Source organism: Salmo salar, chromosome ssa09 (genome assembly GCF_905237065.1).
Source record: "Salmo salar chromosome ssa09, Ssal_v3.1, whole genome shotgun sequence".
Taxonomy (NCBI): domain Eukaryota; kingdom Metazoa; phylum Chordata; class Actinopteri; order Salmoniformes; family Salmonidae; genus Salmo; species Salmo salar.
Genome location: NC_059450.1, coordinates 10,597,740 through 10,617,481, shown reverse-complemented (window position 1 = coordinate 10,617,481; position 19,742 = coordinate 10,597,740). Strand labels below are relative to the sequence as shown.

Sequence of the window (19,742 nt, the reverse complement as noted above, 5' to 3'; positions counted from 1 at the left end):
GGTTTGACAGGGCCACACAGGACTACAATGTGTGAGGAGAAAAGGAGGTTGCTTGCAGAAGGCTTTTCAATAGCTTTAGTGAGCATGTATTCTATAGCTTCTTGATCCTCAAAAAGTTCTACAGCTGCACCATCGAGAGCATCCTGAACGGTTGCATCACCGCCTGGTATGGCAACTGCTCGGCATCTGACCGTAAGGCGCTACAGAGGGTAGTGCGTACGGCCCAGTACATCACTGGGGCCAAGCTTCCTACCATCCAGGACCTATATACTAGGCGGTGTCAGAGGAAGGCCCAAAACATTGTCAAAGACTCCAGTCACCCAAATAATAGACTGTTCTCTCTGCTACCACACGGCAAGCGGTACCGGAGCGACAAGTCTAGGACCAAAAGGCTCCTTAACAGGTATGTACAGTATTGAACCCCAAAGCTATACGAAAACAGTTTGAGACCAAAACAACATTGGGAATGGTACCACACAAACATATTACATTTCTATGAATGTACTGCATTTATTTATTAAATGGTACCAGGAAATGAATGTTGACTATCCTAATTCTCTGTAGTCTTTGTTTATTCTGAGAATCTGTCTCTGTGCAAAGATGATAACAGGAAGAAAATAAATGGCCATCAGCTACACTATGAATAGACTTGAATGTCTCTCTCTCTTTCTCTCTCAAAAAAAGGATCCCTTGGAAGCTTAGCAACATTAGATTAGAGCCCGACCGATATTATCTACCTATATTGGCCTTTTAACGCTACATCGGTATCGGCCGATAACTCCACTGATAACCGATATTCCAAAAATAGGAGGGGAAAAAAAGGGAATTATTCTCATGGTGTCTTTGTCACAATGTATGAAATCAACATTTGAAGCATAGTTATTGGACAATTGCTCTTTTGGATGGCAATTTATGAGAATTCAGTGTGGAAAAATGTCACTTTAGCAATTTCCCTGCTGTAAAACGTCGGACCCCCCCCAAAAAACATATTTGTCGGCCTGTCTTCAAATAAGACAAGTACATTGATGGCCCTTGCTCACATACTCAACATTAATCTATTCAGTGACCTTTACATGACCCGAGCGCTGACTGGAAAGACAATGTCCCATCAAATGTTGGCTGAGATATAAACATACCATCTTCCAACACCAGAGGGCACACTTGAACATGAGACTGTCATGTGTTTGGAACTGATGACGGGGACTAGTGAAACATGTATTGCCTTATTCACGCCATACGGCCAAAACTGAGCCAAGCTGTACTGGTCTGGACTGGTTAGACATCCACCACAGCTGCTGGAAACGTGCTGGAAAGGACAATGCAAAAAGAAAATCTGAGCCAGCACAGTACGATTCAGCTTGACCTATAGCGTGAACTAATGTCAATATGCTTGCAGCATTCACGTCCAGAGGCGAGTCACAAAAAACAACCACATTTATTCCATTTCACAGTGTTAGTGGAACAGTTGATACATGGGAGAAGTACAATGTGTTTATCCAATGCTGTCCACACATGCCAATTTACAAGGTTACATCTTTTGAAAAGTTGGAAATATGAATCCTTCCATAGTTAACACAAATACAAGTCATTACTGTATGATTTACTGCATAAAAGCCTACAGAACAAGTATAACACAAAGGCAACCTAAGTACGGTAAGTTGAAAGTCAAACTTAAAATCCATGATAAAGGGTACGTCATGACCGAAACCGTCGGACGTTTTGTGCACACAATGTTGTTTCGGACTAAAATTAAGAGGCACAGTTTGACCATATTTTAAAAACATATAGCGATGGTAGAGAGTAGAACATGCAATGTTAAAAACAAGAGCAATGTCATCATCTGATATAACAGGTTGAAATATAGTTTAGAAGCCCAAAAGTGTGAACAAAGAGCTAAATAAGTTTCAAGCCATAGAATATAATTGTGCAACAGGCTTGGTCTCACCTCGAGGTGAACGGAGTTTATTAAATGTTTTGTGTCCCTTTGCTGCATAATGCTGAAATAAACCAGATGATAACAACACTAATGACTGTACAAGTCATTGGAGTTTGATTGGTATACTGGCAAAATCAGTTGAGTCAAAGGATTTTGTGACAAGCATTCAAGATTCTCTCAGCTCAAAGCCCCTCTCAACCAAATGAACTTGTTTCCACTTCGCTTGAATGTACATTTCCTATAGTCACGCAATGCCATCCTCCCAAGTCTCTGAGTTATGAGGAAGCCTGGAAATAGAGGCTACATTTCTTAAAATTACAATCCCCGAAACCCTTTAATAAGGACAACAAAAAGTGTCTGTGACAGCTTTACACATTTCCAGAGAGAACGGCAATATTTAATGAACATACTGCATCTTGAAAACAAAAACAATAGTACACTGTCATACTGTACAGTATTCAAAAGCTCAACTTCCAACATTAACATCCCCCTGCCATAGGCAAGGCCGGCTCTAGCCTTTTGGGGCCCTAAGCGAGATTTGGTTGGGGGACCCCTACCTAGCGGGGGGAAAAAAAACATTTTAGTGGCCCCCGTCTTGACGATGGGGAATTTCCTCTGTGCGCAGCTTTGAGCAATAATTTAAGGAAAACGTACAGAAAGTTTAACTATACACACATCCCCAGGCGTTTTTTTAGATAACAGTTATTCTAGTTATGCTAATGTTAGCTAGCGAGCTGAATGCCTATGATGGAATACCTCGATATAACTGCCGATTAATCCCAATTCATTATTTTCATTGTTTGACAGACCTAATTTCCACACTATGAGGTTGGAATAATACTGTGAAATTGTGAACATGATAATTCCCTTGTAGTGTTTAAGCTGTTTGAAAAGACTGTCTGAAATTTCATCCTGTTTTCATGGAATGGTGTTTTGGCGTTCCATGGTGACATCACCATGTGGTAAATTAGTTAATAGACCAACAAGAAAGAGAGTTCCAAACTTTTTTGCCAATAACAGCTACTTTTCAGTTTTCCCCTCCCCACTCACACCACTCCCAGACAGTCCTAGCAAAATTGTTGCCTGAGAAATTGCTCTTAGCTAAGAAGCCATTTTTGTTTATTTTTTACCATTTTAATTTAAAACAATCACAGAAATTATTTGATATTGAGATAAAAATGGCTGCATTGGACCTTTAAAGCATGTTTTTTTTCTGCAATTCTACATACTTTGCCATGGGGTGGGGAGAGAACTTTGCAATTGTAGAAAAGTCAGATAATTCTACAAATTTTGCCATGGGGCAGAAAGAAAACATTTCAGTTTTACAGCCAATTTACTGCAATTCTACACATTTTATAATGACTTATGCCATGTTAATATGATATCGGAGTGAGAATGACCAACAAATTAAAAAATGGGGGCCCCCTGGAGGTCAGGGCCCCTGGGCACGTGCCATGCATGCCCGGTCGGTATGCAGCCATGATTACTACGGGTTTAGATAGTCTAGCCATCTAACTACTACTCTGAAAATTGTTAACTGACATTGCTAATTGACTGTCAGTGAGTGACATAAGAGAAAAACTGCTAACGCACAACCAAATTCCAAAATAGCACCTGGTGTACTCTACTATTCTTACTCTCAATAGTAAGTTGAGACCCTGATTGGCTTATGCCTGGAACTGGCCATACGGACATAAGATCTCCACTTTTACTTTACAAACCTTAAAACGCTTGAAACTATTCACTTACTCTCTATCACCACCCACAAGACTTGCTTGGCATGATTGTCACACAAAGACATGCTCAGTTGGGACCTTCCTATTCCCTATTGCCAGAAAATGAGCTCAACTGAAATGTTTTTTTTTTATTTTTATTTTAAAATCGAGTCTTTGACTACTTGCATGCATTAAGGGTTAGCGGGAAATGATGAGGCTAAAGGTACGAGGTACTTAAAAGTTAAGGCTAATGTTTTCTTTGTGTGTGGTGGCTACCATGAGCTAGAGGTGAATGGCTAATGCTAGTTCGAGTAACTGCCATACCCACTCTTCGAATGCTACGTGGAGACCAATATGGAAGAGCAAAATTAAAAATCTGGGATTTCTGAGAAGAGTATCTCAGTATTCTGAATGTAGTCTACAGTAGTCCCGGATTTGTTTGTGCTTTTTCCCTAAATCCATTGTCAAGCCAGTTTTGCGTGACAATTTCATAAGGAGTTGGCAAGAGAGCAGAAACAGACTGGCACCCAGGCTTTTCTGTATGTGTTCCAAAGTGGCTTATTGATGGCGGAACGCCAATGACTGATCTCTAGTTTAAATGGGTTTCAGAGTGAGAAATGGTGTAGCTACAGTAAATGCCTCCTCACCACAAGTTCTGATGGAACAACTTAAGGGGAAATTATGGTGTTGAAATAATGTATGGCTTCCCTGATAGATTAAAACAAAAAAATAAACTATCAATACATCTGATGTAAGTCAACCACCCTTTTGTGAAATTCTACTGTATGATGTGATAATGGCACATGGAATCTGGTATAACATACTGGACCACTTGATATGACCACACTGTTAGCAAGACTAAGATTGTACATTTCCTAACTTGCATAGATACAGTCATGTGTAGAGCAGTTTTCGGATGTGTCCAAAACAGTCCAGTGAAGTTCTTGACATGTTATATCCCTGCATAGGTTGCAGTAGCTGCATGTAGCGAGAGCTCTCGACTTGCTCCCAACAAAAACGTTGACAACAATACCACTAACATTATGCAAGTTTGCCACAGATTCACACAATAAAGAAAACATTGTATACGATTATTGTTCATTACAGTAGTTGGACAGATGACCAACATCAATGTAATATAGATCATATGAAGGGACATCTTTGTATCAGAGAGACAAATTAATTTCCTATGTTCTACCTGAAAATAGACAGGTTTTAATGACTGACTGTGATGCATTAAACAAATTAATTATTTAAGTGTGCTTTCACAAGGACGGAATTGGACAATGGCCATGTGTTTTTGTAAGACTTTTTTTTTTCTTCTTCTTCTTCTTCAGAATACTGGAGGTGGCTTTTTTTGGCTTTGTTTCTTATTCATTTAAGGCCATTTGTTGCTATGTGGCTAAATAGTATTCTTATTTGAGTTTAGAGGAACTCAGAATGAACACCACGACATCTATATTAAAGTATTCCATTCGACAACACAAGTCAGAACCAGTTCCATCCAGATGGTTTGTTCACGTCTGTGTGGATGGGGAGACGAATGTTCAGGGCCCATGTTCACAAAGTGCCTTGAAGTAGGAGTATTGATATAGGATCAGTTTTGTCTTGCCTAGACGGGCACTCCTACTCTGAGATTCTTTGTAAACACAGGACCAGGAGTCTTCTTTTTGGGCTGTGAGAAGGAGTTTGGGACACCCTCTCACAAAGACACATATAGGAGGAGTTGAAATCCATTTTGTAAAAATAATAACTTCTTGCTGATAGTGGGAGCAGAGCAAAAGATTACAGAAACACAGACACCACCAAGAGAATGTGCTGTACAGGGGAGTGAGAGACCGAAAACCTCCCGACTCCCGCCCCGGTTCTTAAAGCGAGAAACGGAGTGTCTTTAATGAGTAAACACAGTGCTATTTCCTGTATGTTGAGTGCTAAAAAGAAAGAGTAGAGGGGGGGGAAGCTTTGTGTTCGACAAACCAACAAAAACAAGAAACTCGACTGAAACGAGTTAAGGTGAAGGTCCTCCGATAGTAGCAGCTCCTGCATGAAAATGTCTCCGACAAGAGGATTCAGACATCACATCTTTATCCCTCTTCTCTTGATAAAACATCCTCTTCTTCTTCGGTTCTGTACTACACCACTGTCTGTAGCTTACCTCAAGGCCTCAGAGTGGCCCTGCTACAGTAAACGGACACATGCTCCCAAGCCCACAGAGAGGCGCATCATTGTCGTCCTCAAAGTCTGACCTCTGTGAACCCATCTTCCACCAGGCTAGGGAGCACAGGGTCAACACGACTCCTCCTCTCCCACCATGACACTGCGAGCGAGATGGATCGGGACGCGGCTGGGCCGAGACAGTGCAGCTAGGCCCCAGCCCCGTTAAATGAAGCACCGCAAGAAGCTTGGAGGGAGAAAACAGAAGGGACGAAAAAGAAATATGGCCGCCTGCTAAGATGAGTGAGGCGGGGTTTAGGTGGGCAGGGGGTCGTCGTCGCCTTTGCTGCACTTGCACTTACAGCAGAGGACAAAGGGAGTGGCCAGGAGGAGAAAGGGAGAGGCCACCAGCAGGAGAAGGCCGAAGCCAGCGAAGATCCCCACCACCTTGGAGAAAGAGAGAGAGAGTAAGATGCAAACAAGACAGAGGCACCAGCAAATAAGACACCTTTTGTTTAGCTACACTGCAAACATATAACTAAAGAATATCACTAAGGAAGAACACAATTGGCACTATATAGAAAATACTTTGAAAACAGGACTAGCGTACGAGAGATCCCTTAACAAGATAATACACACCAAATCATTTCCACTTCCCTTCTCAAAACTTGCTCTCTTGTTTGACGTGATCATAACCCCGTGCGAGTTATTTTCAATCTTTGTAGTGCAAGTCTCCCATCTCACCACATGGGGGCATCATATACAAGCAGAAACATCTCAGCTACAAAATGGCCTTCGAAAGTAGCAATTACACGCAATCCTGCCTTCTTAGAATAAATTAATGGACTTCTGCCAGTGTCAGAGTAGAAGGAGAGTCATTTTGAGGATCATCCAGGGCGGGCCAAAGAAGGACAAGACAGCAGAGAGTGGCATCCTATGACAAAGACCTTTTGATAAAATAGCTCCATGCAAGTATATACATTGTTGTTGCGATCCATTCTTGTGTATTTCTGTCCACTTCCCTCTTTTTGGAGGTCTTAGTAAATCACATTATTTACCCAGACGAGCACCCCATGAACCTTTAGTTCCACCGGCATACCTGTATTAACATGATATCCTATTTGCTCAGATCAACCAACCCTTGACAAAGCTACCGTATATATTAGACCATGTCTGATCTGAGAACAGTAAGCGTCGAGAGAGGTGACCTTCATTCCTTCTATGGCGTCCCTAGCGGATGCAACCCCCTCAGCTCAAATCTCAAAACTGATTTGAAAAATCAGATAGAGGCAAAAACAGAAAACACAGAGGCTGAGCTTTCTTAGTAAAAGGCAGGATTTGCCCTAATATATTAGGGCCTTAATTCATAAAATGTCTGAGTAGGAGTGCTGATCTAGGATCTGTTTTTGCCATAATGAATAAGATTACATTGACAGGGAGGACCTCATCCTAGATCAGCACTTATTTTGTGAATAAGGGCCCCGGGGTCCTTTCTGTATGTGTTATGCATTCATGAGGAGCTTAAGAGAGAGACTGGGCTTGGGGAGCAGTGAGGTTGCACGGGCTGGGTAAAGGAGGTGCAGTACCACAAGCTGTAATCATGCTCAAATGACTCAGCCTGTCCTACTGGGCAACAGATGTCAGTGTGTACGCTAGCGTAGCGTTCACAACGCTCTGTTAAACCCGGGAAATGTGCTCGTCTATGACTAGATATGCGCTGGATGATAGCTAGAGCTGGACGACGACTGGGTGAACAAGAAAATATATAACGTCTACTCAATATTCTCACTCGATATTAGAATCAGAATTCTAAAGGATGTGTTGGACTTTTATTTCGTAATGTATGGCATGCATTATGCATGTTGTAACTGAACAGCTTAACAGTACCGTAAAATAATATTGAGCAACCAGTGTTACGTTTTACCAGGGGCACAACTTTGGTTTTAATGAATATCATTTTTTTATCCAGTCAACTCGGAGGCGTCCGCATGGTCCTAAAGCACACCGGTGCCTCGTTTTGTATCACGTTCCAATGATAAAACTGGGGGGACAAAAATGACATTTCAGAATGTGCAGTGAAAGTTGCGCCCCTGCTTTTTACTTTAGAGATTGTGCCAAAGTAAAAGCATTACTCTAACCCATAAGTGACGCGCAAATGTCCACATATTATACACAGAAAGAAATCAACTATAAGAGAAAGCTATGCTGGAGACATGTTGACACAAACAACGGGCCAGCACACAGAGCACGTCGACCAAGCTGCGCTCTCCTAAGGATTAGTGTTTTCACAGAGCACCATCCATGTTTATTCACTTTAAAAACATGTGCGTGTGTGTGGAAGTGTTTGTGCGAGGGGAAAAGTGTGTGCATGTGCCCTAGCACATGCTGCAGACATAGGGGAAGTCCAGTGTGTGTGTGAGAGTGAGTGAGTGAGACAAAGGAGGAAAGTGGGCACACTAACTTTACTCACCTGTGTTCTGTGCCAGATGACAGACGCCCTGGAGTGGCCCAGTTTGTTTCGACAGGGCCCTTTGTCATAGTGGATCAGGAGGAAGTCATCCTGTGTCACACACACACACACACACACACACACACACACACACACACACACACACACACACACACACACACACACACACACACACACACACACACACACACACACACACACACACACACACACACGAAGAGGAGAAAAGAATGATCTATCGTTAGTACTGAGAGGTAGGGGCAGCTGCTTGGAGAAAATTGCTTTTAAATTACCAGTGTGGTGTAAAATCGCCTGTGGTCTGCAATTAGAATTGACTTAAGCCACTGCCAGTAAAGCCTCCTACAAGCCCAGATAAAATCCCTCTGTTTCAGTTCCATTGTCTTGTATCAAACATCATAAAAACGGGTTTGGATTTGGAAATCCATCCGCCTGCAGCCTTATCACACCTCCTGCAGTGCTGTTATTCCCTGATAACACATTGGATCACTGCTCACACTGCTAACACCAGACATGCGAAATATACACAGAGTGAATTCTATGCACATTTCAGACTGCTGTATTGAAGTCAGGACCAACATACTGAAAAGGAAAATTAAACCTAATTTGCAAAGTTACGTGTGTATTATTCTATACGAACATGTTGCAGCGGCACAGATGTGGGGAGGTGTTTTGGGGAAACATTGGGACAAAGTTCTACTCATATCCAGGGGCTCCAGAAAGTACAACTAGAAAGGGGTGTGTGTGTGCGCGTGCGACAAGGTTCTCTACTCACGTCCAGTGACTCCAGACAGTACCAGCAGAAGGCGTGTTTGCAGTTCTTACACATCATCTGGGCACAGCCCTCGTCCCTCTCGATGTACACCTTACACTTGGGACAGCGCTTGATGGGACCATCGTCATCGTCACTCTTGTAGAAGGAGCTGAGGAGACACGGTAAGCGCGAGAGAGAGAGAGGGAGAGAGAGAGAGCCATGTTCAGTGTGTTACGTTTCTTAAACAAATGTTGGTTGAAACAATTGTTTTCGCTGAATGACGCTAAAGAACAAAGACCATGATACATCAGAGATCCAGAATGCCACAAGAGATTATCCACTCATACAGTTCATCATGCCACAGATCTTGAACAGCCTTTGTTAATGTGCAATAGATCTAAGCTTGCAATAAACGTCAACAGAATTCTCTCCTAACACCTGAAATGCAAACGAAATGAGAAATGTAAAGTGTGCTTGTCTCTGCCTTTCTTCCCACTCCTTTCAGGCTTTTCTTTCTTCTATTCATCTTAAAGGCAGGTCTGTTGTGTCTTTTTCCCACCTGAGTGCTGCTGACTCTTGAAGGCCAGAAAGGAGAGCAGGTGATGCTGTCGGCTGTCCTCTCAAGTGTCAGAGAGGCGGAGAGAGAGGAACAAGCACATTCATTTTCTGAGCCAATTCTCCAGCTATTGATCGCATCTGGCCAGAGTGAATTAATGCACACCTTTCATGTCCTACTTCATTTGATACCCTGGCAGCCATTTTGTAACTAAACAGGACTTTCGGATTCTAGCTTTTACTCTGGAAGGAACGGGATAGAGGCCTGAATGTAATGGAATACAGGCTAAAGGTCAGATGGTAAAATACCTGGATCAGTGTGAGGATTAAGGAGAGAGTGTCCTTCTCCTGAATGCTGGCTGTTATGTCAGAGGAATGTCATGGGAGAAAAAAAAAAAAAAAAAATGGTATCAGCAAAAGGCAGCAAGATCCAGGCAAATGGGAAAGGTCCATAGAGTAATACATTTGCCCTTTGAGGTAATTGCTGCATATGTCAGCTGGGTGCAGATCGGGCTAATAGTGTACGTGGAGTCCATTCGAATTAGGACACTAATTTCCCACACACTTGAAGGGGAGAGAGGAGAAGAACGTACTCCAGAGCTCATTGTTTAGATAAGTGCAGTATGTACAGTAATCACAGTAAGAGCCATACAAGCCATACTTGGAGTCCTGACAGGGGTAGAGAGAGAGAGGAAGCGGCAGAGTTTAAAGGGGAAGTTCAGGATTTTATAACTTGATGTTAGATGGTTCCTCAACCTAAAAGTAGTGTATGGGCCTGGAAAAAAACAATCCATGGTTCAAGTTAGATGAAGTTTGTTGTGGCTGTTTAGAGAAAACTGAACTATGGATTACAGTTTCTTCTGGCCCATAGACTACTTTCAGGGTGAGGAACCATCTAACATTAAGTTGTAAAGTCCAAAACTTCCCCTTTAAACCACTGTGGCCTTTTCGTGACATCTGAGGACAACTCCACAACCCTCTCCCTCGCTTTATTTTTAGATACACTATATATACACACACACAAAAGTATGTGTACACCCCTTCAAATTAGTGGATTCGGCTATTTCAGCCACACCCGTTGCTGACAGGTGTATAAAATCGAGCACAAAGTCAAGCAATCTCCATAGACAAACATTGACAGTAGAATGGCCTTACTGAAGAGCTCAGGGACTTTCAACATGGCACCGTCATAGGATGCCACCTTTCCAACAAGTCAGTTTGTCAAATTTCTGCTGTTGTTGTGAAGTGGAAACGTCTAGCAGCAACAACGGCTCAGCCACCAAGTGGTAGGCCACGCAAGCTCACAGAACTTGACTGCGGAGTGCTAAGGCGCATGGCGCCTAAAAACAGTCTGTCCTTGGTTGCACACTCACTACTGTTTCAAATTGCCTCTGGAAGCAACGTCAGCACAAGAACTGTTCGTCGGGAACTTCGTGAAATGGGTTTCCGTGGCCGAGCAGCTGCACACAAGCCTAAGATCACCATGCGCAATGCCAAACATCTGCTGGTATGGTGTAAAGCTCGCTGGAGTCGACAGACAAATCTCGGGTTTGACTCGTGGCTGAATGGAAGCCAGTCCCTGCAGCAATGTTTCAACATCTTGTGGAAAGTCTTCCCAGAAGAGTGGAGGCTGTTATAGCAGCAGAGCCCATGATTTACGAATGAGACGTTCGACGAGCAGATGTCCACATACTTTTGGTCATGTAGTGTAGCTTTGCCACTGGGCCACCGCATTCTAGAGTTTTAAGTAGACGAATAGTCCAAATGCAGGTTGGCTAAGAGTTACGGCCTTGACTTCTAATGACTCCTTATATTGACATATTGACTTCCTCTGTGACCTTGATCAACCTCGGATAGCCTTATCTGAGCCCATGGGTGCCCCAGCACTATCATCAGGCAATCTGCTCCAGCCAATACACTCAGTCATATTAAATATGCACTAGATGACTAGTGCCTGGATGGTTATGCATGAGAGCAGCTGGCTTCATGGAGACATCAACACAGCGGTAGCTAGGCTGGTATCCAGGGTGGTAAATACAGGTTCCCACGGGGACCAGAGGCTGTGTCCTCACAGTGTCCTCAGTAGAGGGGTGAGAGCAGGTGAGGGCAGATCATCAACCACATTAGGAGAAAACAACTACAAGCTGTGTGTGTGTGTTGTGTGTGTGTGTGGGCGCGCACGCGTATGTGTGTGTGGATAATGGCACCAGGGTTTCCAGGATAAGGACATTATTCCTGTCAAACGTACGAGTTTATAGTCTCAACAACGCAGTGTTTACAGTGTGGCTCATTGCGGAAAGACAGTTACCCTGATTGATTGAATGAGAACCTATGCTTTTTGCGATGAAATGTCATTCAACGGTCACAGAGTCTAACCTCTCTCAACTAGCTTGAGGAGGTGATGGGGAGGAGAGTGCGATTGAGATGGTGAAGACAGAGGAGGAAGAAGAGGAAAAACTCCAGCTCCATCTATACCTGGTCTCTACAGATATCAAAGAATTGATGAGGTGGAGAGGAAGTGATTGAAATGATGAAGGAAGAGGCAACAGTCCAGTTCCATACCTGGTCTCTCCGGGTAGGAAAGCGGTGATGGGCAGGTTGTTCTCCTGGGGTGGGCAGACCTGCCCGGGGTGCCAGTTAGCCTTGCAGGCTGAGCAGAACTCCAGGGTGCACACGGCACACTTCACCAGCTGGGGCTGCGCCACCTCCATCTCCTTCAGCTGGCACACTGCCTGGCACGACGATGATGGGCACCACGTCCGGCACGGGTCCAGAAGCACCTCTGTGGTGGCACAAAACCAGGTGTCACCACCAACAGTACTGTATACAGTGACTGCTTCCAAAGCATGGTGACAGGTCATGAGGTCACGAGGCGATTGTAGCGCCTATGTCTCCGTGTTAACACACACACAGACTTTCTCATTTGCAATGGCTTTTTGCACAGATTACAGATGGATATCCATCTGTAATCTGTGCAAAAAGCCATTGCAAATGAGAAAGTCTGTGTGTGTGTTAACACGGAGACATAGGCACTATGTGCTGGACGTGGTTTACTACTTTACTGTTGATTGTAGTCTTTTTTCGTGTCTATTAATAAAACATTTCTCTTTTTATTTCATGCTTTTAACCTATGCACAAGGACACACTCTCAGAAGCACAAGTGTCATTTGACATATGCACACACAGATCAGTTGGTGCTCCCTAACACAGCAGCTAAATCAACATCTATTTTTCTCCAATCACCCTATTTGAATGTGCTTCTACCAAACTAAAACAAAGTTGGCAGACGCTCAATGTTTGGTCTCTGTGGCTACATAGCAAGTCCAACCATCCTGTCCCAATGACTAACACACACTGCTTGCTATCACATGGCTCTGTTCTGTTGACTCTCGCATGTTCCTCAGTCTGTTGCTGTTGAACCAAAATGGCAGCCCCCTGCCCTGCTGTCCTGCTGTCTGTGCTGCTCTGGCTCTGCGACTCTCCATCCCTGTGTGTCCACAATGTGCGTCTGTGTTTGTGCCTTTGGGTGGGTGGAGTACCTTCGAAGCACATGCCATATAGAGTGGGTGTGCAAGTCTGGCTGAGGTTAGCGTGGGAACCCCATGTCACAGATTAGCACATATCATAATCACAATATTATTCACATTTTTGGTGGTATTTGAGGTTTGTTAATAATAAAAGTTCTAAATGTGCTTTATGAGTAGCGTATGACCTTAGGGTGGCAACACATACATTCTAAGTTTTTTTTTTTTTTTTATGGGGCTTTGTCCATTCTGATTGTTTTATATTGTTCAATGAAATTTCAAAAGTTGGAATATAGTAGGCACTTTGAATAGTGAAAAAAACAGGGCTATTGGGACAGGGAAGGAACCAAAGTGTTGGTCAGTGTTTCCCAGTGGAGAATAATGAATGCTACATAAAAAAATGGTATCTAACTGTTGCTTTGATGTAGCTAAAATGTCCATGCTTTGCCTATTCCTCTCTTATTTATAATATACCATTGCGTAAACATGCTGATCTAGGCCTACACCAGCACTGGTATCAGGCTGTATTAGCTAGTTAGCTACTTTTGCTCTGACTAAGTACATTTAGCTAGCTAGCTGGCTAGCTGACTAGCCAGATCTGCAGCATTGCATCTGCACCATTGACCATGAAGACTGACTGTGAGTGGTTGTTGCGACTCGTGGTAGCGCAAAAACTGCTCTCCTTGAATGACAGGGGGTGGGGAATGGTGTGTCTGGAAGGAGAGAGACGACTCAAGTAGCAAACGGAGTAAACAACAAAAACTGACATTATTTCACCGCCGATGAACCGGCGTTAACACATTTAACAAACCAAACATTGAAATACCGTTATACAAGGTAAAGTAAAAACCCAAACCGGTTCGTGCATCAATATCGGTGAATGGCCATACGCCATTCACAGCAGAAAGGCACCCCCTTATACTCCTCAGTGAGACTTTTACGACATCGCTCACATACGAAAGGTTTAAAAATATACCTTATTAAATATACAGACAGACAACCACAGATGATGAATTCATAACTGAACACAGGGACTAAATATTAAAGGCTTTGAATTAGGATATTTAGACATACTGTATAGATATATAGTCCCCAGCCAGACACAGTTTAGGTTATGATATAGCACTACCTATCCAATTAACATCACTTTAAATGTACCTGAAAAGGCTTTTCCCTCATGCATCTTTGATGGTGGCCGTGTTAAACTTTGATACAGAATTTAGGCAAAAAAAAAGGTAGAGGGTTGTCATTGTCCTCCAGGTCAAATGATATTGGACTCCAGGAAGAGTAGTTTCTGCCTTGGCAGCAGCTAATGGGGATCCCTAATAAATACTAAATGGTGTGGGGAGACAAGGGAGCCAGGTGGGGCTCAATTACCTACACGCCCCACACGTCTATGAGCAGTGATGCGGTCAGTGCGGTTACTCTCCCACTTACCCCTCTCAAACTGCAGCTTCTTGTATCTCTGCATAATCGCTGTAGCCACTATGCACTCAATCTGCAGGAGAAAGAAGAGGAAGAGTTAGGAACATAACACCCTTGTGATAGCGTACCAAACGAATACAGGACATGATGCTTTCAGCCACACTACAGTCTGAAGATGATCAATTACAAAACCTCACTCAATTTCAGCATAATTAGGACTAGCCCATCGGTTTTATTCACATGTTCCGTGAGCGGTATACTTGCATACTGGCTACATATACTAAAAGGTTAAATGTAGTCATTACGCAATGATGAAAATAACATTCGGTTGAGTGTGAGAACAGTCAATTATGAGTCAAAGACTTATCCGTCACAGCGGCTGGATGAGAGACGCCTCGTCTCTGACTGGTGTGACAAGCCGGGTCCCATTAAAGGCCAGTGACTTTGATTGATTGGAAACATACGGCCGTGCCGCCGGCCTCCGAGACAGAGAGTGAGAGGTGAGGCACAGTGCCTTCGGATTGACCCCAAATCGGGGAAGGACGCAGACGAGCGGGGCCCATCCACTCTGTATAAACACGCTGACACGTCTAGAAGGTGGGCCAGAGCTGAGACGGAGCTAGGCCTATTGACACAGGTATTCAAACCCTTTGCTATGAGACTGAAAATTGAGCTCAGGTGCATCCTATATCAATTGATCATCCTTGAGAGGTTTCTACAACTTGATTGGAGTCCACCTGTGGTAAATTCAATTGATTGAACATGATTTGGAAAGGCACACACCTGTCTATACAAGGTGCCACAGTTGACAGTGTATGTCAGGAGAAAAAACAAGCCCTAAGGTCGAAGGAATTGTCCGTAGAGCTGTCTGCGGAAATGAAGGTCCCCAAAATACAGTGGCCTCCATCATTCTTAAATAGAAGAAGTATACAACCACCAAGACTCTTCCTAGAGCTGGACGCCCAGCCAAACTGAGCAATCGGCGGAAAAGGGCATTGGTCAGGGAAGTGACCAAGAACCCAAATGGTCACTCAGACAGAGCTCCAGAGTTCCTCTGTTGAGATGAGAGAACCTTCCAGAAGAACAACCATCTCTGCAGCACTCCACCAACCAGGCCTTTATGGTAGAGTGGCCAGACGGAAGCCACTCCTCAGTAAAAGGCAAGACAGCCCGCTTGGAGTTTGCCAAAAGGCACCTAAAATAGTCTCAGATCATGAGAAACAAGATTCTCTGGGTCTCATGAAACCAAGATTAAACTCATTGGCCTGAATGCCAAGGGTCACGTCTGGAGGAAACCTGGCATCATCCCTACAGTGAAGCATGGTGGTGGCAACATCATGCTGTGGGGTGTTTTTCAGCGGCAGGGACTGGGAGACTAGTCAGGATTGAGGGAAGATAAATTGAGAAAAGTACTAAGAGATCCTAGATGACAACCTGCTCCAGAGTGCGCAAGACCTCAGAATGGGGCAAAGGTTCACCTTCCAACAGGACAACAACCCTAAGCACACAGCCAAGACAGCGCAGAAGTGGCTTCGGGACAAGTCTCTGAATGTCCTTGAGTGGTCAGAGCCCGGACTTGAACCCGATTGAACATCTATGGAGAGACCTGAAAATATCTGTTTAGCGACGCTCCCTATCCAACCTGAGAGAGCTTGAGAGGATCTGCAGAGAAGAATGGGAGAAATTCCCCAAACAGTTGTGCCAAGCTTGTAACGTCATACCTAAGACGACTCAAGCCTGTAATCGCTGCCAAAGGTGCTTCAACAAAGTAGTAGTAAAGGGTCTGAGTACTTATGTAAATGTGATATTTAATTGTACTTTTTTGCAAAAACTTCTAAAAACCAGTTTCTGCTTTGTCATTATGGGATATTGTCTGTAGATTGAAGAGGATCATCCGTCTGTGCTGAACAAAGGGGGAGCCCCATACGCAATGAGCCTGGCCAACCATCTGTAAGGAGAGCGGTCTTATCATTTTGCTGAGGCTTTCCTCAGTGAAACCAAGAAGTACTACAGTGCCAAGTTGGAGGTCCAGTGTAGAGGCTGCAAGGGGGTATGTATAAAGCTGGGTGGAGAAATAGAGGGTAAAATGAATTACCTGATGGGAGGAGACTTTCAACTCTTTAACAAAACTAGTGTTGGTGACTGCAATCTACTTCAAGGGCAAGTGGAGAGAGGCATTGGAGGAGTCCTGAGAAGATCAGGTTCAAAGTGAGCAAGATTTAGAAACTGCCAGGTGGAAAATATGAAAATGATATTCAATGTCCACTTGACCTTCATCCCTGATATCAACCTCAAGACTCTGGAGATGCCCTATGAAGGAACCAATGTGAGCATGCTCATTATGCTCCCTGATGAGGGCTGGAGAAGCTGGACTTCACCACTGGGCTGGAGAAGCAGCTCACATATGAGAACTTTGCGGCGTGGACGGGGCTAGTGAGGATCCAGTACATGGAGGCACGAGTGTAACATCCACAATGTAAATTGGACGAGACCTACAACCTGAATGACATTTTGTCTAGGACGGGCATAGTTGACGCCTTAGACTGGTCTAGCGGACTGGACTAGTCTGGAGTGGTGAAAAAGGCCTTTGTAGAAGTGAACAAGCAGTGCAACAAGGCCGCTGCTATCACCGCTAGCTTGTTTGAATAATATGACTTGTTTTCTTATTTTTGGAAACCTAAAGTACACACCTTCAAAGCCGACTACCCCTTTTTGTTCTTCATCCGCCACAACGACACACAGAAAATCCTCTTCTGTGGCCACTACTGTTCCCTTAAGGCTTTACCAAAGAATGGTGAAGTTGAGGGGCTTTGGTCACATGGTTTTTTCCCCTTGATGATCTGATGGTATACATGCAATACATGCAATGCATTGTGCCTCACTATGAAATAGTGGCTGTGTCTCCATAGCCAGGTCCCGGATCAGTTTGCTCTTGCCAACTCCGTTGCTCAATGTCAAGCCAATCATTGGCATGACAATGAATGACAAGAAGTTGATATGATAGCACAAACAGACTGGCCCTCAGGCTAGTCTCCCCCATCATCTATCATGACTGTGTTGTGTTATGTCTGTGTAACCTCCCTTTTGTCGTCTCGATATGAACACACTTTATGAAAAGACACTTCTGTCAATTCTGCATTGATTCTGTTTTGTTGCTGCAAGCATCAAGTCCAGTAAAATCAAATGCAATTATCCTCCAACTTGCCACAACTTTGTGATCATGAATTATGAAGATGTGTATGTGCGTGTTCTGATGTAAGAAAGGTTCTTACAATTAAGCAACTGTTCACTGGAAATAAGCGCCAGCTGAAGTGTGATGGTACAATACATGACTGTTTTTTGTTCAATGTATCAATATCATAATTGTATCTTCCCGTCAATCAAATGATTAACAGTAAAATACAAATAGTTGGAAATAATACCTCATTTTCCAATAAGTGTCCTCGTTTTGGACAGGCAGAGTCTGGACAGCTAATAGCAGTTTCAAGGCCCTCTTTGATCAGGAGTTCCACATACTGCTTCAGGCACTGAAAGAAAAAAAAGAGAGCATAACATTGACCTTATTCTATGGCCATGCAGTCAATCAGAAAACGTGTTGTGTGGTGCGATGACAAACTCCACTGTGCCTCTCCCTCTCTGAAACCCGTAGTAGATGTTCTCTGCTTTTGGCATTGACTATTCATTCTGCTATCTATTTTTTTTGTTTACAGTGTCTGGTTGGCTAAAGAGAAGCATGCTAACCACATAACATCCTAATGAAAGTATTTTTTTTTAATGAATGAGATAACGATAGAGGGACTTCTAAACTAAGACTCCTCTCAGCTACAATATGTACGCTTGCATTGTGCTACAAATCCTGTCCATTCCCTATAAGCAACTGCAGTGAACATTAGTTTACTCCCAAACTAAAAGCCATTGCTCTTTCATAGCTCTGATTGAGCTCCAGTGAACAGGAACGGTATAATCAGAACTTGTTAATGGCACGATGCTTCACCGTTCAAATAGGCCATCGTCGTAAAACAAGTACAGCACACCTGATATTTATCACTGAGTTATTGACTTTTTATGCCTCATTATTTTTATGGTTCGGTAAAAAACAAATGGTTTCTAATGTTTTGTATTTCTCCCACTGTCCAAACACCGAGTGGCAAGAGAAATAGCATGATTCATATTAAGGCTGAGGATAAGAGGGGCTGAGTTTTCAAGTATGTTTAGACATTTCCCATGCTGGGAGAGTCATGTCTGTGGTACCAGCTTACTTGTCAGGTCAAATGTCCATTTGCAACTGTGAATTCATGCAACTGGACATCAGTCCAGATTGACTGTAGGAGAAATGTAGTTCAGTGTAGTTTAATGACATGTAAACACTGGAAGATACAAGTTATATTTCTCTACATGCAATGCAAACAAAATAGCAAGATCAGGAAGTCAAGAAGGGATTGAAAGTTGCAATGAGATTTCAGATTTACCCTGGTAGGCGGACCATGGACTTACTTGTGTAGGAGTTGCTCACTCCCAATAGGTCCTAGATCTAAGTATTAACTAAGTATGTGAGGTACAGTGGGGTCCGGAATTATTGGATCCCTTGATAAAGATGAGCAAAAAAGACTGCATAAAATAAATAATACAAATACTGAGATGAATTGTATTGTATGGACATTGTTTAAAAATAATAAAATAGCAAAAAAATATTATCAAAATGATTGGATCTCCTGTTTCTGATACTCCAGCAGCCTCACCTTGTGAGGATAACGACACTGAGCCTTGAATATATTTTATATGACATACATGATTTTTTGTTAACTAGTAAATAGTAGCCTACAGCAAAGTGTGTTTAAATAATTTCTAACTTGTTAACAATTTCTGCTAGCTATTTTTTGCTACCATGTGGGTTTTAGCTTTCTTGAGCATGCTGAGGAGTGTTAATTCACCTTTTTCCAAACATGTTTTTTTAACCTAATTTTTTTCTAATCTTAACAGGACAATGCCACGGGCACTATCTTATGTGTGGAGACATTTCACTGCAGCTAATGTAGAAGGAAAAGCTGTGTACATTTGCTGTGCCAAATCATGTGAAGAATGCAACAAAGCTGCAGAATCATCTGGCCAAGTGCATAAAGTTGCCTCAGCGCTCACAACTAGCAAGCTCTGACAAAAGTCCCTCTACTTCTATTCGAGGTGAAAATGATGA

The 19,742-nt window shown here is 43.2% G+C and overlaps 1 protein-coding gene across 3 annotated transcripts in view; it reads right to left on the bottom strand.

Moving 5' to 3' along the window:
- Nucleotides 1-1,416: 1,416 nt before the first annotated feature.
- rnf144aa (ring finger protein 144aa) overlaps nucleotides 1,417-19,742 on the bottom strand; it is a 66,880-nt gene continuing 48,554 nt past the window's right edge. For all 3 annotated transcript variants that reach the window (XM_014210190.2, XM_014210189.2, XM_014210192.2), the window contains 6 exons: nucleotides 17,974-18,078; nucleotides 14,564-14,624; nucleotides 12,165-12,384; nucleotides 9,069-9,216; nucleotides 8,276-8,365; nucleotides 1,417-6,252 (listed from right to left, as the gene is read on the bottom strand). In XM_014210190.2, the coding sequence (XP_014065665.1) occupies nucleotides 6,121-6,252; nucleotides 8,276-8,365; nucleotides 9,069-9,216; nucleotides 12,165-12,384; nucleotides 14,564-14,624; nucleotides 17,974-18,078 (756 nt within the window). In that variant the 3' untranslated portion in view covers nucleotides 1,417-6,120. The remainder of the gene's footprint in view (nucleotides 6,253-8,275; nucleotides 8,366-9,068; nucleotides 9,217-12,164; nucleotides 12,385-14,563; nucleotides 14,625-17,973; nucleotides 18,079-19,742) is intronic.